This window comes from Dipodomys spectabilis, unplaced genomic scaffold, assembly GCF_019054845.1.
Source record: "Dipodomys spectabilis isolate Male_0828 unplaced genomic scaffold, ASM1905484v1 ptg000228l, whole genome shotgun sequence".
Taxonomy (NCBI): domain Eukaryota; kingdom Metazoa; phylum Chordata; class Mammalia; order Rodentia; family Heteromyidae; genus Dipodomys; species Dipodomys spectabilis.
The window spans coordinates 9,881,584-9,906,162 of record NW_024870905.1 but is presented as its reverse complement, the minus strand read 5'-3'; the positions used below and the strand labels follow the sequence as shown (position 1 = coordinate 9,906,162).

The 24,579-nt window shown below is 54.3% G+C and overlaps 1 protein-coding gene across 1 annotated transcript; it reads right to left on the bottom strand.

Moving 5' to 3' along the window:
• Window positions 1-847: 847 nt before the first annotated feature.
• Window positions 848-22,926, bottom strand: Minar1 (membrane integral NOTCH2 associated receptor 1). Its single transcript, XM_042697697.1, has 4 exons — window positions 22,851-22,926; window positions 7,452-9,718; window positions 5,756-6,010; window positions 848-1,045 (listed from the first exon to the last, which is right to left on the bottom strand). The coding sequence occupies exons 2-4, from the start codon at window positions 9,690-9,692 to the stop codon at window positions 848-850; spliced, it is 2,694 nt and encodes an 897-aa protein (XP_042553631.1). The 5' UTR covers window positions 9,693-9,718; window positions 22,851-22,926.
• Between the last annotated feature and the right edge of the window lie 1,653 nt (window positions 22,927-24,579).

The following is a 24,579-nucleotide window of genomic DNA, read 5'->3' as shown; positions in this document are numbered from 1 at the left end:
TGTAATTTTTTAAAACATTCTTTTGGTAAGAAAGACACATATATACATATATATATATATATGTATATATGTATATTGCACTTCCACCCAAAAAATGTATCTGAGCTTCTTTAAGTCTAAGCTGACAGGTGGGTGGGTTTCTCTCTAGAATATAATGGTTCTAGAGTCACCTTGAGCCTCTGAGTTCAGTTTCTCTGCCCACAAACCATAGCTTTGGGGCAGGGTGTGCACACGGGGCGGGGGCAAGGGGGGGGTCCACACGGGATGAGGGTGTGTCCACACGGGGCAGGGGTGGGAACACAGGGTGGGATGTGCACATGGGGGTGTGCACACGGTAGGGGGGTGCACCCGGGGCTGCGGTATGCACACAGGGCAAGGTGTGCGCGTGGAGCGGGGGTGTGCACACAGGGCGGGGGTGTGCACACGGGGCGGGGGGTGTGCACACGGTGGGGGTGTGCATGTGGAGCGGAGGTGTGCACACAGGGCGGAGGTGTGCACATGGTGGGGGTGTGCATGTGGAGCGGAGGTGTGCACACAGGGTGGAGGTGTGCACACACGGTAGGGGTGTGCACACATGGCGGGGGTGTGCACACGGGGCGGGGGGTGTGCACACGGGGCGGGGGTGTGCACACGGGGCGGGGGTGTGCACACGGTGGGGGTGTGCGCGTGGAGCGGGGGTGTGCACACAGGGCGGGGTGTGCACACGGTGGGGGTGTGCATGTGGAGCGGAGGTGTGCACACAGGGCGGAGGTGTGCACACACGGTAGGGGTGTGCACACATGGCGGGGGTGTGCACACGGGGCGGGGGTGTGCACACACAGTGGGAGTGTGTTCACATGGGCCGGGCTCAGGACTTCATCGTGCAGATGGGCACAACGATGACCAGCACCACGGTGCAGGCGGCGGCCGCGATGAGGGCAGCAATCTTGCACACCTTGGCGCGTCGGAACTCAGCTTCCTTCCGCTTCAGTAATGAGTCGTAGCCTGGGGTGTAGATGTCCTCCATCCAATATTCCAGGTTGTTTGGATTTAACGACTCTTGGGTCTACGAAGAAATAAAAATCCAAAAGAAAAGAGCAAAGCGAAGATGTCAGAGAGGCAAGGCAAAGGCCAGGACCAAGAGGACTGCGCCCCTGGGCTGGGGCTGCAGAGCGGCGGCCCCACGGCACAGGAAGAGGAGCAGTTATGGAGAACACACTTCCCCATGGACTCCAAGAGCAGGACTGGACTGGCGGCAGCAGGGCCATGGGGACCGCCCCTCTCCCTGCCCAGGCCACCCTCTCCCGTGAGAGAAGTGTCTGCTGAACACCGAATATGCATGGAGATGAGCACGAGCTTCAGCCCAGCTGAACTCCTAGCCACTCAGGAGGCTGAGAGCTGAGGACTGCGGTTCAAGGCTCGCCTGGGCAGAAAAACCAGAAGTGGTGCTGTGGCTCAAGCCGTAAAGCACTAGCCTTGAACAAAAGAAGCTTAGGGACAGTGCCCAGGCCCCAAATTCAAATCCCATGACAGACAAAAAGAAAAAAATATATATTTTTCCACAGCTTTGTGTGAGCAGGTCAGATCACGGCTCAAAGTCAAGGTCTTACTGGCATATGGCAGACTTGACCCCAACCCGGGCCAATCACAGCCACGATTCTGATTTGGCACCTCCTTCTCCAAGGAGACAGTCTCTTCTCACAGAGATGAATTCACTGTCTGTCAGAGAAATAGCATATTTAACTCACACAGTCCATGAATCCCAGTCTGTGCTGATGGTTCTATAATCTATTTTCACGAAGATGGTGTTCTTGCTTTATGGCAAATGTTTAATAATCTGTCACATAAAAAGCAATAGCTCCCTGCAATTCCAAGGGAAGACGACAACATCCAAAACATAAACCAAATGTTCACATGGGAGGTTTTTCTTGGATTGTTTAATGTCCACAAACACAAGAGTGTTAAATGTCTCATACACCGAGAGGACCAAGAAACAGACTCTAGCTGGACATGATGTCTGAAGCTGGCAATCCTAGTTACCAGGGAGGCACAAAGGCTGGAGGAGAACAGCTTGAGGCCAGTTTGAGCCCCAAAAAGTTTGCATGACTCCATCTCAATCAATGGACTGGAGCAGTGGCGCCTACCAGTTACCCCAGCTATAGGGAAAACAACAACAGCTGGGCATCGTAGGGTAGTCCTGCCATCCACAATGACACAGAGAAGCACAAATAGGAGGGCTGTCCGATACAGTCAGGGCACAAAAACAAGGCTATTTTTGAAAGAACCAAAAACGGAGCTGGAGGCATGACTTACACAGCAGAGTGCCTGCAAGACAAGTGCAAGGCCCTGAGTTCAAAGCCCAGGACCATCAAAACACAATAAAGCAAACCCTCTAACTTCAACCCAGATGCCACTAGCTCGCACCTGTCATCCTAGCTACTCCGGAGGCTGAGTTCTGAGGATCACGGTTCAAAGCCAGCCCTGGCAGTTAAGTTCAGAAGACACCAATTTCCAATGAAGCACCCAAGACCCAGCAGTCAAGGTGTGGCTCAGGTAGTAGAGTGTCCATCTTCAGCAGAAAAAGCTAAGGGATGGTGCCCAAGGCCCTGAGTTCAAACACTAGTACTGGTACAAATAATAATAGCATTAATAACAGTAACCTCAACTGTATTATGTTTTCTAATCTGGACCAGTAATTTTCCACCTGCCTATCTAGATCTGTTTTTGTCCCATGTGTGCACAGCTTCTGCACACATGCACACACACATATATGCACACACACACATATGCACACACAAATACACAATGTCCATGTAAAACTGCACATGCATCAGGCACACCCACAACACATACGGACTGCACAGACATGGACAAGCACACATACACCAAGGCACACATGTGTGCACACACACATACACACGTGCATGTATACAAATACCATATACATATAGACTACATGGGCATACAGAAACACAATGCACAGAAAGGCACACACTCACACACCTGCATACATGCACACACAAATGTATACCCACAACATGTACATGGACTACAGATGCATGTGTGGACATGTGTATGCACACTGGCACACGATCATACATGTAGGCTGCACGCGCATGTGGGTACATGCAAACTTGCATAGACGTACACATGTGTGTATGTGTATATGCATGTGCATACCCACATACCTCAAATGACATATTTTGCATGCATATGCATAAACACATGCACACATGTGTATACACATGCCCTCACACACAAATGCACTGATATGCACAAATATATGTTTCTGCGAACATAATTATATATGCACAAGGCATGCATGCAAGTGTATACATATACACAATCCACACACAAAGCCACACATTTTGCACACATGCATAGACACGCGTGTACTCACATGTGTGTGCACATGAACTCACACAAATGCATGCGTAGAATGCATGCACCTGTACACAAGCCCACATACACTTGTGCATGCACACACACTCATGTGTGCAGTGAGCCCCTCCATGTTGCTGCTGGGCCCTCCTCGGTGGGAAAGACCTTTAGTGGTTAAACACTTGGTAAGGAAGGGAGGAACTCAAGATGGGCCTGATTGGCTGAAAGACTAGTCTGGGGCAGGGGTGGGGGGGCATGTTGCACCCACAAAGAGTGGGCTGGGCCCATGGGCCTCCCCACAGCCTGAGCCTTGAAGGCAGGTTGGGGCAATTCTGCAGGAATGCTCTTCTCTCTGTGGCCCAGGCCCACGGTGTGTGGAGACTTTGTGCCTCATTCCCTGGCTCAGCTAAGGGGGAATCAAATGCTTTGCATGTCTACTCTCTGCATGGAGCTGGCCTGGGGAAGAAACAAATTTTTCATTAGGTTTTTTTTTTTCTCAATAACTGCAATCTCTCATAGCACAGAGGTAATAGTGAGATTTCCAGGGACCCCTGTGAACATTAAGCCTTCCAAAATACCTAGGATAAAACCAGGCCTAGGCCTATGATGCCAGTTTCCTGTGGACTTGGCTAGGGTGAACTGCGACACGAAAGGACCCACAGAAGAGCCTGCAGAGGCCAGGAGCGAACTGACACGAGACCTGGAAACACAATGGAAACACGTGAGGCCTTCCAGCCTCCACGCTTCTGCTCTGCCCCCAACACCCGTGGACTGCAGTGAACTCGAGTTCCTCCAGACTCTGCCCTTCACGCCATGGGTCCCTAAAGCTGCAATGCACAAATATCTCCTTTTTCTTCATTGTATGTCTGTATTATTTGGCTCTGTGCTTATACACATTGCACTCTGATCGCTCAGATTTCAAGAGGCAAAAATCCCCAGAACTTCCCTCCCTTCTCCCTGAACTTTGCCCTCACTGAAGGTCATTTTCTGTGGTCCCCAAGAAGTGTTTGTCATTCTGCTGTGCCTTCGGATGTTTTCTGGCTGGTGACTGGCCATGGTCTCATAGCCACAGCTTGTGGCGTGGTACTTGGCGTGCAGGTGCTTGGTGGGCTGGGGTAGGGGTATCCGAGGGAGACTCAACTCTTTGTCCAGCCTGCAGGAAAGCGAGGGAAAGGCATGGGACAGAAGGACACTGTTCTGTGCCACCTGGGGACACAATGTGTGCAATAAGAGCCAGAAGTCAGGTGCCGGCAGCTCCTGCCTGTCATCCCAGAGATTCAAGAGGCGGTTCAAAACCAGCCCAGCAGGAAAGCCTGTGAGACTCTGATCTCCAATGAACAACCAGAAAACTGGAAGTGGAGCTATTGCTCAAATGGTGGGGTGCCAGCCTTGAGCAAAAGAACTCAGGGACAGTGCCCAGGCCCTGAGTTCAAGCCCCATGACTGGTACATACACACAAAAAGATGACCAGCAAATATCTACTTCACATCAAATGCTACTAAGTTCAACACTGAAGGTCCATCTCCCAGGCGAAGGAACTGGCATTAGAGCAGGATCAGGAACAGCTCTAATCTCTCAGAGGCCTGGATTCTACTCTAGGACTATCGGAACCCCAACTCTCCCCAGCACCTCACAAGCCCTCTGCTTCCCAGGGAGGGTGTGACAATGTAAACTGAGTCACACTGGAGGCAGCCCTAGATATCCGTGCTTCGGGCTTACGGGCATTCTAGAAGGGCCTGGAATGGCACTGCCCTTGCCTTCCTGACCACAGGTGAGAGCAGGCTTCTGATGATAAAGACACACAAAGATGTCCAGCGAGTGGAACTGGGTCTTGAGGCCCAAGCCCCAAAGCGCAGCTACAACCCAGACCTCTGTAAATCAATGATGACAGTGGCAATGGGCAGGCCTCACAGCCACAGCACCATCCCAGAGATCTTTCTAGACCTGCTTTTCCCCCAGGCCACCCCAGACCCATGCTCCACACACCCTGCATGGCACCCAATCCTTATACTCAAGTTTTATGGGCAAAAGATTTGTAATCTAAGCTGGGAGCCACTGGCCACGCCTCTTATCCTAGCTACTCAGGAGGCTGAGATCTGAGGATCCAGGTTTGAGACCAGACAGGGTGGGAAAGTTTGTGAGGCTCCAGTGAACCAGCAGAAAACCAGAAGTGGAGCTGTGGCTCACCTTGAGAGAAAAAGCTAAGGGACAGCGCCCAGGTCCTGAGTTCAAGCCCTACAAAAATAGATAAATAAAAAAAACCACACAAGCCCCTTGCTAAAGGCAGGGTGACTCTAAGCCATCCTCAAGACATTCCTATGCATCAGCTGGCTGGCTCAGCCGGTCCCTCCATCCCCCCCAACCCAGCCCAGGGCCCAGGTCTCACAGGGCTCACCTGCAGGTCCAAGGCTGCCAGCTTGCCCTTGTCGCCAGCATTCCGAGCGTACTCCTCGAGGGTCCAGGACGGCTGGCCCCGCTTCACCTCAGCCAGCTCGGTCAGACGCATGTCTGTGTACAGCGGGTTGTTCTTCAGGTGGGCCTTGAGCGAGGCCGGGTAGGGGTGAGGGCTGAATACCTGCTCCACCAGGAAGCTGTCCTTGGGCTGTTTGGGCAGTCGGTGCTGTGGAGGGATGTCATACTGTCTGTCTGCCTGCAGAAGGGCATAGAAAATTCCAGAAGGGCCACACAGAGGCAACTGGGGCTCATAGTATTGGGGCTCATAGTATTAAGTTGGGAAGTAACTACTTTCTTTCTCTCTCTCTTTTTTTTTTTTTGCCAGTCCTCGGGCTTGAACTCAGGGCCTGGGCGCTGTGTCTGAGTTCTTCTGCTCAAGGCTAGTGTTCTACCACTTTGAGCCACAGCTTCACTTCCAGCTTTTGGGGGGTGGTTCATTGGAGATAAGAGGCACATGGACTTTCCTGCCCAGGCTGGCTTTGAACCACAATCCTTGGATCTTGGCTTCCTGAGTAGCTGGGATTGTAGGCGTGAGCACTGGCGCCTGAAACATCCTTTGGGCCTAGTCTCCAGGTGTTCTCCCTTTTGACCAGTCTCCCTCCTCTGGCTTGGAGCACCCCAAGTGGAATCTCCCACAGCGAGGTCACCCCCTCTGGGAAGTCCAGTTCTTGGAGGCCCTGGGTGGGGATGGGGTGGGTCCTGAGGGATGGACAGAGCCCCACACCCCACACTGAAAGGTCTGCTGGGTTCTGTGTAGAGAACATGGTGCCATCACTGGCTCCTGAAAGCTGTGTGCCCTCTACCCCCATGCCACCCCTGGGGACCACAGCATGCCCAGCCTGCAGGACTGGTGGGTGAGGCCAGGAATGACTGTCCAGAGCAGCTCACGCCATGCTGAACTGACAGCTGCTGTGTCTCCTCCATGGGCTGATGATTTGCTTCTTAATTCATCTTCTTTTCTTACCATTTACTTACCTTAGAATGCAAAAAACCAAAACAAACCAAAAAAAAAAAAAAAAAACACTTCATGCTTTTAAAGGAACAGGAGGGCATGGGTAGCTTAGCCTGTCATCCCAGCTACTCAGGGGGCTGAGATCTGAGGATCACGGTTCAAGGCCAGCCTGGGCAGGAAAGTCTGTGAGACTCTCATCTCCAGTGAACCACCAGAAAACCGGAAGTGGAGCTGTGGCTCAAGTGGTAGAGCGCTAGTCTTGAGTGAATAAGCCAAGCAAGAGCTCAAGGTCCTGAGTTCAAGGCCCAGTAGCAACACACACACACACACACACACACACACACACACAGGAGAGGAAGAATAAAAAAGATGGCAAAGGAAGAGGTAGAGGGGAAGATTGGGGAAGGTAGGAGAGAAGAGGACAGGAAGGGAGAGGAGGAGAGTTAAGAAAGGGAGGGAAAGAAGGGAACGAAGGGAAGGGAGAAGAAAGAAGGAGATGGGAGAGGGCCATGTGGACTGGCCACTGTGGCCAGCCGGCTGTGTGGTCAGTACACCGCACCCAGCCTGCCCCACCGGCTGGGGGTCTCTCTCCTGCCTGCCTTCCACCATGGACTCTGAAGCAGCGCAGGCGATTGGCCGGGCCGGTGGCCAATCAGCGAGGGCGGGACACACGGAGCCCAATCACCTTTTTGTCCTCGCCGGGGCCTGCGTCCTGCAGCTCGCCGGCGCCGGGGCGGCCGGCGTAGGCGATGGTGCGCCAGTCCCGGGGCGAGTTGGCGATGCTGGCGATCTTGGACTCGGTGGCGCTGTTCTCCTCCGTTAGGGACCGCGACGAGGGCCGGGTGAAGAGGCTTTTCTTTAAGGCCTTGACCCGTAAACTCTCGCTGTGGCTGCCACTGGCGTCCGAGCAGCACCAGTCGGGGTCGTTCTCCAGCTTGGGCCCGTGGGCGCCGCTGTGGCCCCGGAAGCCCCTGGGCGAGGTGCTGTCGTCCGACGGGACCTCGCTGGTCAGAGAGTTCAGGTCCACCTGCACGCTCAGCACCTTCTCCGGCTGCTGGATCTTCTGGTCCAGTTTGTTTAACTTGCCCAGAACCTGGGAGATTTCGTCGCGGACACCCGACAGCGATTCAAGCTTGCGTTCAATCTCACCGATCCTCAGCACCAGTTTGCACACGCTGGTTTTCAGCTCCTCCTCCGAGGGGTGCGTCGTGTTTTCGGGCCGGTGGCTCTTTTCCCCTTTGCTCCCGGGAACCTCGCTGGTGATCTTGGCCAGGCGGTTCTCGGGGGAGCTGTCGCAGTCGGACTTGTGCAGCTGGGACAGAGAGCCCGTGCTGTTGTAGCAGGACGACTGGACCAGCCCCGAGTCGTCGAGGAACCGGAAAATGTCACTGATGTCGTCGCTGACGATTTCCGAGTCGTCGTCCGAGTGCTTCCTGGCCAGCGGGTCGCCGTACTTGCCCTGCGCGGAGTCGCACAGGTCCGGAAGTTTCTTGGGCTCGGGCGGGTGCTGCTCGGTCTGGGTCCCCACGCTGCTGGTGTCTGAGCTGAGCTGGGCGCCCACCCCGCCGAGCGATTTCTCCTTGAACTTCTTGCCCGCTTCCCGCGGCTCCAGGTCCAGGGCGGGCGGCTTCTCCTTGGCTTTGAGCCCGCCAGGCTTGGCCGCGTAGCCCACGGGCAGGATCGGCGGTGGCTCCTTGGGCGCCAGGAAAGCGGGGCGCCTCTCGGGAGCTGAGAAGTTGGGGGTCTGGCTCCCAGAAGTGGGGAAGTGGAGCTTCTCCTCCGAGGGCTGCCTGTGGAGAAACGAGCGCTCGAAGTCGGGGACCTCCTCTGTGTTGAGGCTCCAGCTCTTGGCCGGCCACGGGGTCTGTTTGCTGGGCCTCCCCGGGCAGCGCCTGGCATCCGGGACGCCCATCACCGGGGTGGTGGGCCCGAAGTAGGTGGAGGCCTGGAGGTCATCCAGGCTCTCGTGCTTGGCCCGCCGCCTGTCGGGGGCCGGGGAGTACCCGGGGCTCAGGTACTGGCTGTGGTAGGGCATCTCGAAGCTGTGATTAAAGAAAGGCGCTTTGTGCGGCTCCTTTCGCCGCTGCGCCTCCCCGCGGCCCCTGTCCGCTTTGCTGGCGGGCCGGGCCCGGGCCGGGGACGCGGCCAGGAGAGTGTGGAACTCCTCTTTGAAGACGTTCCTCTTCGGCCCCAGGAAGGGCTCGTCGCGGGAGACGAAGGCGTCTTTGAGGGCCTGGCCGAGGGGCAGCGAGTCCTGGTCGGAGGCGGGCTCGCTGTCGAGGTTCATGGGGAAGCAGGTCCTCTGCATCTCGCACGGCGGCGGGCCGGCCACGGCGTAGGCGGCCGCGGCCTGCAGCCGGTCCAGCGAGGCCGCGCGGTGCTTGGCTTCCTTCCTGACCCCCAACAAGAAGTTGGGCTCCGAGGCGGGGACGAACTGCGGGCAGTCGGCCTTCTGGCACTTAGTGGCCGGCCGCGCGGGGTAGCCCCGGCTGAAGGGCCTCTCGCTGAGCTCGCAGTTGAGGGGTTCACGCTGGGCCGCGTTGCAGGGCCCCGGGTCCGGCCTGCACGACTCGAAAGACGCCCCTTTCTTGCGCGCCTTCTGGCCCCCGGCCGGCAGCTTCTCCCCGGCCACCCCCCCGACCTGGGCCAGGTTGAAGATGGCCACGATGTCCGCGGCCACGGCCAGCTTCTTGGCCTGCTGGCCGCTGCCCGCGCAGTTCATCTTGTCCTTGAACAGCGAGGCGGGGAAGCCGGGGTCTAGGCAGGCCGTGTAGAACAGCGCGCTGCGCAGGCGCGCCAGCTGTGCCAGGTCCAGCCGCGCGCACAGCGACGCGCACAGCTCCTGGTACGAGACCGTGCCCTGCTTGTGGTCCAGCTCTTCCAGAATCTTCTCCAGGAAGAGGGATGTTTCCTGCGTGGCCTCCATGATCCTCTGAGACTCCTAGCTGGCTACTGCAGGGACCAGGGCAAAAGATGGGAAGGGAGACGTTAGACACACGCGTGGAAGCCCAGCAATTCCACCCACACCCGAGGCTGAGATCTGAGGACCAGGGATTGAACCCGGCCCCAGGCAGGGGAGTCTTTGAGACTCTCCTTTCCAAACACACGCGCACACACACACACACACACACACACACACACACACACACACAGAGAGGCAGGAAATGGGCTGTGGATCAAGTAATAGAGTGCCAGCCTTGAGAAATTATTAAAAAAAAAAAACAAAAAACACTCAGGGATAATGCCCAGGCCCTGAGGTCAAATCCCAGTACAGGTAGTTCTTGATGTTTCTGCCTATAATGGGGCTAGAAATCAAGTTTCCCAATCTCCGCCTTCCACGTAGCTTAGGATGACAGGTGTGTGCCACTGAGCTCTGCTCTGCCTTAAAAAAGGGGGTCGTGCAAATGTTTCTCTCCTGGCTGGCCTTGAATCAAGATCCTCTGACTCTCAGCCTCCCAAAGTGCAAGAATTACAAATGTGAGCCCCAGGCACCTGGCTTCTGATGTTAAATCTCTTTTCCCTCACATTTTAGCCTGCAATTTTTCTTCTGTTGTTCCTGGGGCTTGAACTCGGGGCTTGGGCACCGTCCCTGAGCTCTTCAGCTCAGAGCTATTATACTACCACTTGAGCAACAGTGCCACTTATGGCTTTTTCTGAGTAGTTTATTGGAGATAAGTCTCATGGACTTTCCTGCCTAGGCTGGCTTTGAACTGCAATCCTCAGCCTCCTGAATAGCTAAGAGTACAGGCATGAGCCACTGGCATCTGGCTAATTGTGGATTTGTGTGTGTGTGTGTGTGTGTGTGTGTGTGTGTGTGTGTGTGTGTGCTGGGGCTTGAACTCAGGGCCTTTCTTAGCTTTTTGTTGTTGTTGTTGTTGTTATTGTTCGAGGCTGTCCCTCTGCCACTTTAACCACAGCTTCACTTCTGGTTCTTTAGTGGTCTTGAGGTCTTCCTTGCCTAAGCTGGCCTTGAACTGTGATCCTCAGATCTCAGCCTCCTGAATAGCTAGGACAACAGGCGTGATCTACCCAGCTAGCCTGCAAATTTTTAAGCACAGAAGAAAGAGAATAATCACACAATCCACCAACTGGATTGCACCATGAACATTTTACTATATTTGCTTGATCCTATATCTGTGGATCAGCAAGCCATCTTATTTTTTTGAAGTAAATTATAGACATCTGTGCATTTCCCTCCCCTTCACATCTCATCATGCATATCATGATCCAAGTGGCAACAGTTTAGCTTTTCTTTTCATATGAAATTGACATATAATGAAGAATACAACTCCTGTGTGTGTGTGTGTGTGTGTGTGTGTGTGTGTGTGTGTGAGTACTAGGGCTTGAACTCAGGGCCTGGATGCTGTCTCTTGGCTTTTATTCACTCAAGGCTGGTGTGCTGCCATACCTCTACTCTGATTTTTGGCTGGTTAATTGGAGAAAAGCCACAAGTAACTAGGATTACAGTCATGAGCTACCAGCGCCTGGCTACAGCCAGGACTGCTGGACTAACCTCACGCTTCACCCAACCATGGACTCCCAGGACAGCCCAGAACACCGCTTCCCCAGGAGACTGTCTCTCCACTCCCATTCTTGATTTGCCTGCGTGAAGAATGATTAATCCCAGATCAAATAAATAAATACGAATAAACCCATGTAGGAAACCCAAGGCTTAGCATCTCCTAAAGTACATAACTGAAATACCAACAAAACTGACGTTAGAGCTGGGCATCTGTGGCCCAGGCCCATCATCCTAGCTATTCAGGAGACCGAGATCTGGAGGATTGCGGTTCAAAGCCAGCCAGAGCAGAGAAATCCTAGAGACTCTTATGAAACACTAGAAAACTGGAAGTGGCGCTGTGTCTCAAGTGGTAGAGCTCAAGCCTTGAGCACAAAAGCTCAGAGACAGTGCCTAGGCCCTGAGTTCAAGCCCCAGGACTGGCACACAAAGAAAAGGCCTCTGCCAAGCCCAGCTCTTCTAATTCCTGATCAATGGAGGATGCTAATGAACCAGCCTGTAGCTTTGGGAGGGGAGGAAACAGACTGTAGGACTCTGTCTCCCCTCTGCCCCATGGCACAGGCCTCCTCTTCTCCACAACACCCATTCTAGAAGGTTAATATGAATGCCTACCCTCTCTCCACCTTCTGCCCCTTTAATGTTCAAGTGTGGATGTTCATCAAAATGGAGCAAGAGCCGGGCACTAGAGCTCACGCCTGTCATCCTAGCTACTCAGGAGACTGAGATCTGAGGATCATGGTTCAAAGCCAGCCTGGGCAGGAAAGTCTGTGAGACTTTTATCTCCAATGAACCAGCAAAATAAAAAAAAAAGCTAGAAGTAGAGTTGTGGCTGAAGTGGTAGAGCACCAGCCTTGAGCAAGGAAACTCAGGGACAGCTCCCAGGCCATAAGTTTGATTCCTAGTTCTCTCTCTCTCTCTCTCTCTCACACACACACACACACACACACACACACACACACACGTACACACACACAGAGCAGAAGAGACATAATATAGGGCTATAATTTCTAGGATTGCTTCTTGAATTACTGAACAAAAAGAAGCTGTCTGCCACTGCATTTCTACCAATTCCTTTAAATGTTGAATCTTCCCTTTCTGCCACGCACAACCCAGCGGGGTAAAAATGCTGAGGACAAATGCTAGAATCATGGAGCTGGGAGCTGGCATTGCAAAAACTCAGTCATCAAATATTCCCCCTAAACCCTGCCCCTCCTCCATGATGCACCTAGTGTTCACACACAGCAGTCTCTGAGCCATCATGCTCCCTTCGGGCCGCCGAAGAAGCATGCTGCTCCAGACTGGGGTTCGCCTGGTCCTGGAGTTTCATCTTATCTTACCTTCCCCCCCTTTCTTTCCAAGATGGAGGTGGCTTCTGTGATATAAAAAATGTGGGTTCATCACTTAATCACAATCAAAAAAAAAAAAAAGAACCTCGGGGAAGGGAGGGAGGGAGGGGATGGTAGGGAGAAAACAATGGAGGGGGTAACAATGTTCAAGAGGAAGTGTACTCATTACCTCACTCATGTAACTGTAACCCTCTGTATAGTATCTTTACAATAAAAAAAAAAAAGAAAAAAAATGTGGGTTCAGTGGAATTAAGGGATCAATCTAGGAATCTAAATTTTCTGATAAACACTGCATCATCTCTGATAAAACTTTAAACTGAAGGAGAGCCCTCCCCCTTCTCCCTCTCCCTCCCCCTTCCTTCCCACTCTCCCCCTTCTCTCTGTCCCTCTCCCTCCCTCTCTAGTTCTGCCTCAGTCTCTCTCCCTCCATCCCCTCTCTGTCTCCCTCCCCCCCCCCCAACCTGTCACTGTCTCTTTCCCTCCCTCCATGTGTCAGTATTGGGACTTGAACTCAAGGCCTGGGGGCTGTGCCTTAGCTTTTTCACTTAAGGGTGGGGCTCTGCCACTTGAGCCACAGCTCCACTCCCAGCATTTGAATGCTTCAAGAGAGATCAGAGTCTGGCTTTGAACCTGGATCCTTAGATCTCAATCTGCTGTGTAACTAGGATGACAGGTGTGAGCCACCAGTGCCCAATAGAAATGCTTTTAAAAAAAAATCTTAACAAGCATAGCTAAGATTGCAAGAGAGCAAGAAGATTCCAGAAGCAGGTGAGCGTCTGGGAGTTACAGAGTGAAGCGGGGAGCTAGATATAGTGCTTCTTCTAATAACAGGGAGTAGAGACAGTCACCATGAAAGAGGGACTCAGACTGCACAGGAAACCCTGAAAGGATAAAACAGAAGAAAAATAATAAAACTTCCAGCATGGGAAGCAAGGGTCCTCGTGGGCCTCTCCCTGGGCCCTATGTTAAAGTGAAATGCTGCCGGTACTAGGGGCACATGCCTGTCATCCCCACTACTCAGGAGGCTGAGATCTGAGGATCGCAGTTCAAAGCCAGCCCAGGCAGGAAAGTCCATGAGATTCTTAGCTCCAATGAACCACTAAAAAGCTGGAAGTGGAGTTATGGCTCGAGTGGAAAGCTCAGGGACAGCGCTCAGGCACTGAGTTCAAGCCCTAGAACAGGCACAAATTAAAAACAGAGCAACTGTATGTATGTATGTATTGTTCATCCATCAGGAAAAATAATCTTGTATCTCTTTTTGAGAACTGGATGGACCTGGAAAAAAAAATTACGTTGAGTAAATCAGGCTCAGAGAGCTAAAGACTGAATATTTTCTTTCATATGTGAAAGTCAGACCTAAAATATAGTAATAAGCTAGGCACTGGTGGGCTCATGCCTGTCATCCCAGCTACTCAGGAGGCTGGGATCTGAGGATCGCAGTTAAAAGCCAGCCCAGGCAAGAAAGCCCATGAGGCTGTCATCTCCAATGAACCACTCAAAGTGTTAAGAGTGCTAGCCTGAAACAAAAGAGCTCAGAGACCATACACAGGCCCTGAGTTCAAACCTCCAGAATTTGCACAATAAAGAGGAGAAGGGGGAAAAAAAGATAATTTAAGAAATGGAGACACCAAAGGATTTTATCTCCTCTGGAGCCTTTCCCCTCACATGCCCCAGCTTCGGGACGAGGCCTGCCTTCCTCTGCTCTTTGCTTTCTCTTGCCCCAGATGGTCACCAAAAGGCCTATGGGTCTCTCCTGAAATGAGTCCTCCACCCACAAACAGACCCACATCTGCCTGCCATTCCATACTGGAGCCTTTCATTCGTTTAGCAGGAGATGAGGGGACTGATGTTAATAAGAGCCCTCATTGCTGGGCACCTGTGGCTCATGCCTGAAACCCCAGCTACCCAGGAGGCTGAGATCTGAGGATCCAGGTTCAAAGCCAACCCAAACAGGAAAATACATGTGATTCTTATTATCTCCAATGAACCACAAAAAGTCACAAGTGGAGCCATGGCTCAAGTGGTAGAGCTCCAGCCTTGTGCAAAAATACTAAGGGACAATGCCAGGGCCCTGAGTTCAAGCCCCAGTACCAGCATACAACACACACACACACACACACACACACACACACACGAAAGAAAGAAAAGAAGGAAGGAAGAAAGAAAGGAAGGAAGGAAGGAAGGAAGAAAGGGAGGGAGGGAAGGAAGAAAGAAAGAAAGAAAAGAAGGAAAGGAAGGAAGGAAGGAAGAGCCCTCATGAATTATAACCCCAAAATTTATTCTGTTAAGTCCCCAAGATTTTTTTTTTTGGGGGGTCTGGTCGTGAGGCCTGAACTCTGGGCCTGGGCGCTGTCCCTCAGCTCTTCAGCTCAAGGCTAGAGCTCTACCACTTAAGCCACAGCGCCACTTCCAGCTTTTTTCTTTTTGCTTATGTGGTGCTGAGGAATCGAACCCAGGGCCTTGAGCACGCAAGGCAAGCGCTCTACCACTGAGCCACCTTCCCAGCCCCAAGTCCCCAAGATTTGAAGAAAAATATGGAAAGCCAAACACAATGACTCCACGTGGAAGGACCTGAATCCTCAAGTGTGTACACGCATGCATGTGTTTATGTGCATATATGTGTGTGCATGTGTGAGTGTGTGTGTGTGTGTGTGTGTTGGGGCTTGAACTCAGGGCCTGGGAGCTGTCTCTTAGCTTTTTTGCTCAAGGTTAGTGCTCTATCACTTGAGCCACAGCTCCTCTTCTGGCTTTTCGCTGGTTAACTGGAGATAAGTCTCACAGACTTTCCTGTCTGGGCTGGCTTTGAACCTTGATCCTCACATCTCAATCTCCAGAGGAGCTAGGATGACAAGTGTGAGCCACTGACGTCTGGCTGAAGGACAATTCTTCCCTTCTCGGTGGCTCCAGCTGCTGCCCGCAGGACTTGGCCGAGGCTCCCTGCATGCTTCCGGGAGATGAGTGGCATTAGGGCCATGGAGGGAAGTTTTGCTCCAGAAGCAACATCAGACTCAGAGCTTCCTGCACCACAGGCGGCTTGAACCAGTGAGACGGGAGATGCCCATCCCACCTCCACCATGGCTCCGGCTCTGCTAACCTGAGTCCAGGGGTCTCTGCACTTCAAGGGTTCTGGAAGACTCAGGATGGGCACAGGCCCATGTGCCTCACTGATGAGTTCTGAGTTCTTCTTTCAGTGGTTCCTGTGGATGGAAGATCTGCCTGCAGCCTCCCTGCATGGCATGCAGCCTGGACACGAGCGTCACGCCTTCACTCCAGGCCTCTGGTGGCCCTGTCCACACACACACACACACACACACACACACACACACACACACACACACACACGATACAAGAAACATGGGTTTCTTTCCCACCTTCCCCAGGACAGACAGACTGCCCTGCCTGCAGTCGCCATAGTTTACCACACCTGCCCACACCACTGCCCGACCCGTGCCAGAAGCTGCACGCCCCTCACCAAGATGGTGACGATGCCAGGATGGTGAGGATGCCACGCCCCCCCCAATTCCATGGGCCATTGTTCAATGAGAGAATCACACCCGAAACAGCCTGATAAAACAACAGGTGACAGGAGTCAGGAACCACAGCCCAGGGGCAGCCACTGCCCAGACCATTAGAGGTCCATGGCTGCCACAGCCACCCAGCCACACACCCACTGCCTGCCCATGCACAAGCCACGACCAAGCCCAGCCACACAAGCCAGAGCCTCACAACCATACACCTACTCCTTACCTACTCACAGCCCAGAGCCACACCCTGTGTCCCCACATTTCTAACCACATGCTCACTACCTGCCCACAAGCCACATCCAGTGCCCACTATGCCCGCAGCTACTATCTGCCCACAAACTACACAGCCATGACCTGCTCACACCCCAGTGTCACTGTCCACACCACAGATACCCACTGTCCACCCACAACCTCCCCATGAACCACCCATAATCCACAGCCACTCTACCCCACATATACCCACCATCTACCCACAATCCACAGCCACGGCCCAAACCACCACACCCCCACCATCTACCCACAACACACAGCCACTGTGTACCCCATCACACACAAAGTACCTTGGTGCTCACCCCAACTCCATAACCACCATTCCCATCACCTGCTTTCTCTAGCCTGGTCTCAGTCACTGCGGGCCGCTGCCAGATCCACTCCACCTCCTCAGTCTGTGTGTGTGCCTCTGAGGAGTTCTTTTGTTTCTGCTACTCAGTAGATGCCTCCTCAAATAAGCTCTAAAATTTACATTCTACCCATCATTCATAAACTTCTCTCTCAGAATTCCAGTGGTCATCACAATGTGGTGATCACACCATGGCCACCACTGGAGGCTAAAATTACTCCCCAAACACAGATGCACAACCGGAAGACAGGCCCGGCAAATGGCAGGCAATCAAGGCAGAGGCTGGCACCAACTAGCTGGCAGCCTGTGCCACGTGTGTCCTTGTGGGCCCGGGCACTAGATCAGTCTGCCATGGGAGCTCTGCTCTCATTGGCTGAGAGCATGGGGAAACATTAGGGCACCAGAAAAACCATCCATGGTTGTGTTCAGTCAGTGCTGGAAGGATGGTATTGGGAACAGGCCAATGTGAGGTGGGGACAGGGCATTGGCCATGAGTGGGTGTGGATGGATATTGGCTGTGGACTGCGGTAGAGTAAGTAGTGAGGGTCTGGAGTGGAGAGATGGAGTGGGTATGGGGCAGGGCTGGTGGGCAACGAACTCAGGGTGGACCTAGGTAGTGAACAGGTGGAGAGTAGACACGGGTGGTGAGCGGGTGGAGGGTGGACATGGGTGCAGTCTTGAGTGAGAGAAGGTGGTCACTATAGGGGCATGGTCATGAGTGCCCCCAGGGGCGTGGCCTGCCTGAGAAGCATAGCCTTGGGTGAGGGCGGGGCATGGTTCTGAGGGAGGGGCGTGTCCTGCTTGAAGAGTGGGCGTGGCCTTGGGTGAGAGCAGGGCTTGATAGTGAAGGGGCGTGGCCTACGTAAGGACGGGCGTGGTCTTGGCTGAGAGCAGGGCCTGGTTGTGAAGGAGGAGTGTGGCCTGCAGGAGGACGGGGCGTGGTCTTGGGCGAGGGCGGGGCGGGGCCTGTATGAGTGCAGGGCGTGGTCTTGGGCGAGGGCGGGGCGGGGCCTGTATGAGTGCGGGGCGTGGTCTTGGGTGAGGGCGGGGGGGGGCCTGTATGAGTGCAGGGCGTGGTCTTGGGTGAGGGCGGGGCGGGGCCTGTATGAGTGCAGGGCGTGGTCTTGGGCGAGGGTGGGGCGGGGCCTGTATGAGTGCAGGGCGTGGTCTTGGGCGAGGGTGGGGCGGGGCCTGTATGAGTGCAGGGCGTGGTCTTGGGCGAGGGCGGGGCGGGGCCTGTATGAGTGTGGGGCGTGGTCTTGGGTGGGAGCTGGGCGTAGTCCAGGGTGGGGTGGGATGGGACGCGGTCAGGGCGAGGGTGGGGGGCTGGAGGCAGGATGGGGCACGCTGGGGTCTGTTTGGGGGTGTTAACTCCAGGCTCACAAAGCAGCCTCTGTGTATGGTCTCCCTGACCGGTGAACGTCCATCCAGCCCGCATCCCCGCGTACCACCACGCAAGGCACATTCTCAGCATCCACGTCGCGCATCCTCTTCAAAGGGCCTATCTGGGTCCAACCAAAATGACGAGTGCAGTCCCCGGGGCAAGGTCCGGCCGGGTCCGCCCCACCCCACCCCGGCTCCGTCCACGCTGTGTCCGGCAGGCCGGGCTCCCGAGTGGACTCTGACTGCCACTGAGGCAGAGGAAAAGCCTGGAATTCTTGGAAGTTTCGGTGCAGGGCGGGCGCCGGTGCGCAAGGGGCTGGGCCGGAGGCCGGAGGCACAGAGGCCGGAGGCCCGAGGCACAGAGGCCGCAGGCACAGAGGCCGGAGGCCCGAGGCACAGAGGCCGGAGGCACAGCGGCCAGAGGCCGGAGGCTGGAGGCAGTCTAGCGGAGAGGCCTGTGAGACCTCACCTCCAGTAAACCAGCAAACATTCCCAAGTGGAAGCGCGGCTCAAGCAGTAGAGACTCCGCCCTAAGGGAAGAAGACAGGGCAGGAGCACAAGGTCCTGGGTTCAAGCCCCAGAACCAGGAAAATTACATCGATTTCAAGAGTAAACCTTTCATGCATGTTTCTTGGCCAAAAAAAAAAAAGTGACATGGCCACATCTAATTACAAATATGCAGGAAAACGCAGAGAGAGAGAGAGAGATCCAAAATCTTTATGAAGCATCAGTAAGCATTGCACCTGTATTGCCCAATGCTTTGTAGAATAATCCATTTCCAGTGTTAAGTTTATTATTATTATTACTTTTTGTGTGTGCCAGTCCTAGGGCTTGAATCAGGGCCTGCGCACTGTCCTTGAGCTTTTTTTGCCCAAGGACAGTCTACTACCACTTGAACCAAGGCCCCACTTCCAGCTTTTTGGTGATAATTGGAGATAAGAGTCTCATCAACTTTTCCTTGCTGGCTTCAAACAACAATCCTCAGATCTCAGCCTCTTGAGTAGCTAGAATGACCAGCATGAACCACCAATGCCCAACGGTTAACTTTATTTTAACTGTTTTCTTGTGTATGCTAGGGGGAGAGGGTACAGCAGCGACTGAGCCTAGAATTTAAGCCCTGCATGCTCACTTTGTCTTTTTTGCTCAAGTCTGGCACTCTACCGCTGGAGCCACACCTCCACTTCCACCTTGATGGTCACTGGAGATAAGATTCACAGATTTGTCTGCCTAACCTGGCCTCAAACTAGGATCCTCAGATCTCAACCTCCAGAGTAGCTAGGATGACTGGTGGGAGCCACCAGCACCCAACAAGGTTTTCTTTATAATGAATTTGGAGTCTCCCTTTGTCCAGTGATATTTACTCTAGGCACCGGAGATGGAGCAATATATAAGTCAAACTCTCCGCTCTCCTAAGCTTCACACCACACTGGATACACCGTCATGCAGGCATGGCTGAGCCTCTATACCTTCACCCCTCTCTCCCGTCCTCATCTCCTGAGCAAGCGTTTTCCATGCCCCTGCTTGCATGCACGCGCAGTGGTCGACTCAGCGGATGCAGGGTCATGTGATCCTGTGTAGTATTCTGCTAGCCATTGGGAAGGCTGGACATAGGTAATAGGTGTTGTCATGCTGATCACACAGAGCTAGTGGCTTCCAGTCATTTTCAAACTGTACTCCAAGGAGCTTTCCTGGGGTTCCACAGGGTGCTGGGGAACAAACAGGCCACGGTTTCATCCACTTCGCGTGTAGGTACAACCAGACTTCAGAGGTTTCTACTCTTCTAAAGGAAGAGAGAGAATGAGCCCGGCACCAGTGGCTCATGCCTGTCATCCCAGCTACTCAGGGGGCTGAGTTCAGAAGATTGTGCTTTGAAGCCAGCCCAGACATGAAAAGTCCATAGGTGAGACTTTTATCTCCAATAAACCACAAAATGCAAGAATTAGAAGTGCTGTTCAAGTAGTAGTGTGCTAGCCCTGAGTAAAAGAGTTGAGGGACAACACCCCAAGTTCAAGCGCCAGTACCATCAGAGAGAGAGGCAGACAGACAGAAAGAGAGACAGAGATGGAGACAGAGACAGAGATAATTCAAGGTTTTATATATAAGAAAACCGCTGGACACTGGTAGCTCATACTTGTCATCCTAGCTACTAGGATGACTGAGATTTGAGGATCTCAGTTCAAAGCCAGCCTGGGCAGGAAATTCCATGAGACTCTAATCTCCAATTCACCAAAAAAGCCAGCAGTGGAGTTGTGGCTCAAGTGGTGGCTCAAGAGTGCTATCCTTGAGCAAATAATAATATAAAAAATAACTTAGGGACAGCACTCAGGCCCTGAGTTCAAGCTCCAGGACTGGCATCTAAAAAGAAAGAAAGAAGACAAGGAAGAGGAGAAGAAAAGGAGGAGGAGGAAGAGAGGAAATGGAGGAGCAGGAGAAGGAAGAAGAGGAGGAAGAGGAGGAGGAGGAGGAAGAGGAAGGAGAAGAAGAGCAGGAGGAAGAGGAGGAGGAAGAGGAAGGAGAAGAAGAAGAGCAGGAGGAAGAGGAGGAAGAGGGGGAGGAGGAGCAGGAGGAGGAAGAGGAGGAGGAGGAGGACAATGAGAAAGAAGAAGAGGAAGAAAGAAAAAAACAGACATGTAAAGATAAGTAACTTACCAAGGTCAAACAGTGAATTAAAAGCCTGTCTGAGATGCAAAGCTGACTATATCTGTTGGTCTTCAACTCAGCAGGTCTTTCTTTTCTTGACTCTTCTTTTCTTTCTACCAATGTATACTAAACCTACAGGATAAGCGCACACACCACCTCCAAGTAAATACTGGTGTGTCCATGGGAAAAGCTAGTCTATGGGGATGAGCCCCAGAGTCACCGAGGAATCTGGAACCTTTGCCAGTCGATGTGAGAACAACACATTCGCCTTTGGCAGGAACCGCCACAGGGCCTCCCCTGCCTTCTCCTGCTCATCAAAGCCCAGCTCTGCTGTAATCTCACCTTCTGCCTTCTGCTTTCTGTGTGTGGAGGTTTGAGAAAGAGCTCATTTGGGAGTGAGAACCGCCCCCTCCCCCGCCCCCCCAGCCCAGTGCTGCATGCGATGGAGAGAGACGGAGGGGCCAGGCTTTTTCCAAAGCAGAAGTGTTTAAGAGTGAATACGGGCAAAGCAGTAAGTACAACAGCTTTTACATGCTAGAAAAAGTACATTCATTTGCCTCTAGGATTGGCCAGAAAACAATGCTACAGTACAAGTAAAATTCAAAAGGAACCTAACTCCAACAACAGAAAAAGGCCTTCGTCTCTTCCCCAAGGATTAAGGGCTAACCACAAACCCTTCCTCACATTCATCAGAAATGCTAATGAACTGTTTGATCTCCCCTTTCCCGTGGCAACTGCCATTTCTTTGCACACACACACACACACACACACACACACACACACACAGCCCCAGATTTACACCAGTCTCTCTCACACACACAATAAAAACCAGATTTTATTTCCTAGACATTTAGAAGTCTCCCTCCAGGCTTCAGGTACCTAAAAGAATCTCTAAATTTGCTTCCTATAGATTTAACCTCCACACCCTTTCCTCCCCCTCCCCCATTCTAGGCAAGAAGAAAAACTCATTAGGTTTTGTACAAATCCCCGACACTCAGTACTCCCCAACCTACCTCTCCTTATCAACAGTCCCTGAAATATCACGTCCAACATCTCCACCAGCCTCTGGCCAGCCAGCAGCTCACTGGAAAACACATCTTAGTGCCAAAGCAGGCCCTGCGGGCTTCTGTCTTTCCATAAGGCTCCAGGAAAGCTAATGGTCACCTACACTGGCCATGGACATTCCACAAGGAATTACTGACAGTGGTAGTTTGTTTTGGTAGAAGAGAATATGCATAACTGGTCTCATACACTGTCCCTAACTCCTTCTGGAAATTCCTTATGCCACACAGAAAGCCAGCAATGAAGGCCCCCGAATCCCGGGGACAAGGACAAGCTACAAGGTCCTGCCACCTCCCAATGAAATCCCCCAACCCCAAGAGAAACTGGGGTACAGTCTGAATAGACCCTAGTTCTTTGCCAAAGATGATTTAATTCCCTGAAAGTGCCCGAAGATCAGCAGTGGGCTGTGGGCACAGTGCTGTTGATGTAGCCAGCACCTCCCCAAAACAATGCTGAGCTGGAGGCTGCCAAAGAGTTTGCTATGTAAATGCCTCCACGGGCGCGGCCTGCGCCCACCCCACCCCCCTACACTTGTCCCCCACAGAGGGACAAATTAATTCTTTGGTGGTGAGGTAGCCCTCCAAGAGTGCTGGCTTTTTGGAGAGCTGGCGGCTGAGGCTGCAGACAGGAGCTGTGGTTTGTGAGGGACTGCACAGGGTTCCTGCCCAACCCGGCCTGGCTGCGGTGGGGTTGTTTGGGGTTGTTTGGCAGGCGAAGTTGAACTTCCTCTCTCCTCCTCCTCCTCCTCCTCTCTCCTCCTTCTCCTCCTTGGAGTGGCTCCCATTTCAACGTGACTGGAAGTCTCAATGGAAGAACCCGGTACCCAGAGGCCCGCCTTTGCGGGCTCTGTCCAGCTTCCCAGCTGTACTTTGAGCCGCTGATGGGCCGGATGTTTTTGCACCCAGAGATCGCCGGGGTTAACCCCCAGAACGCCCGTTTTCTGAAGATTAATAAATAATAATAATAGTGAAACTCAAACAGGAAAACTTACCCCAAACTGCGTGCATGATCGCTCCCGATCGCTTCTCTTCTTCCAGCGCCTCATCTCCCAATCAGCTGTGGTCCACCAACCCCTCGGCACCGGCCCACCCGGCCCGGCCCGCGCACGCGCACGCGCGCGCCCCGCAGCGCCGCGGGGCCGGCTCGGCCCGCGGCTCCCCGCCTCCCGCCTCCCGCCTCCCGCCTCCCGCCTCCCGCCTCCCGCCTCCCGCCTCCCGCCTCCCGCCTCCCGCCTCCCCGCGGCCGCAGGGCCCCGCAGCCCCGGGCTGGACACGGCGCGCGCGCGGCGGGCGCACACTGCACACGCGCGCGTACACACTTTGCACACGCACGCGGCACACGCGCTGCCCCGGCCCCTCGCGGGCCTCCGGGAGCCGCCGGAGTTGCCTCCCGGGCCGCCCCGCGGGGCTCCGGGGCTGAGCCTCCGCCTGGGAGGCTCGGGGTGCGGGCTGTGGGCTCTGCTCCCGGGCGGAATGGGGTGGGGACGGGAGCGGCCCGGGGTCGGGGACGCCGCCCTCCCCGCCGAGGAGGAGATGGAAGCCGGGACGGGGGGCGCGGGGGGCGCCCCGCTTGGCCGGACCCGCGAGGTCTTTGTGTCTCGGCGACGCCACCGCGTCACCGGCTGGGAGGCTGCGGGCGGCGCGGGCCGGGGACCCGGCGGCGGGGAGCCAGGCGCGGCTTCGCCATCGCCTTCCACCCGGGGCGCGCGGGGAGGGGGGGCGCGGGAGGCGGCGGCGCGCGCCCCGGGGACGGAGACGGGTGCGGGGAGCCCATCCTGGGGATGCCCGCAGTGGGGTGCCCGCCCTGGGATACCCGCATTGGGATGCCCGCACTGGGGGCACAGCGGGTGGGGACTCAGGCGCCGCCAGAGCCCCCGGGAAGGAGGGCTGTGTCCCCCGGTCTCCATGTCGCTGCTCCGGGCTGGGCGGGGACCGGGGTGAGCTGAGATTCCGTGCGGGAGGGAGGCTGGGGAGGAGTCGCCCCCGGGGTCCGCTTCCCCCCCCCCCCCCGACTTCCCATGCGGAAAAGTGTTCCCATGGCTTCCCCCCACTTCCCCACGCGGGAAGGTGACTGTCCCCACGGCTTCCCCCCACTTCCCCACGCGGGAAGGTGACTGTCCCCACGGCTTCCCCCCACTTCCCCACGCGGGAAGGTGACTGTCCCCACGGCTTCCCCCCACTTCCCCACGCGGGAAGGTGACTGTCCCCACGGCTTCCCCCCACTTCCCCACGCGGGAAGGTGACTGTCCCCACGGCCGCCGCGCCCCAGGGACACAGCCCAGACGTCCTTCCCCAGCCTTGGACTCCGCAGAGCCCGGCAAGGCTGGTGTTCACTTCATTGGTCACCAAAATTGGAGAGATGATCTGTCACCCCACCACCCGCCCCTCAACCCTCCAAACCCAACCCTACTGGGGCTGGGTTTTCCCAAAGTCCAATGGAATGGATCTATGCCAACCATAAGGCCACCAAGCCACCCAGGCAGGGGCAGTACTACACATCCAGCCAGTGACCAGGCTGGGGAAGTCACACTCAGAGCGGCACACACACACACACACACACACACACACACACACACACACACACACACACACACAACCTCATACTCTTCAGATCCACAATCTTGTTTCTAAAGGAAGGCAAAATCCCAGGACAGCCTACCTTCTTTGGGGGCAGAGCCCTCTCCTTCGGGCTCCAAAACTTGGCTTTTCTTCCACCATAAA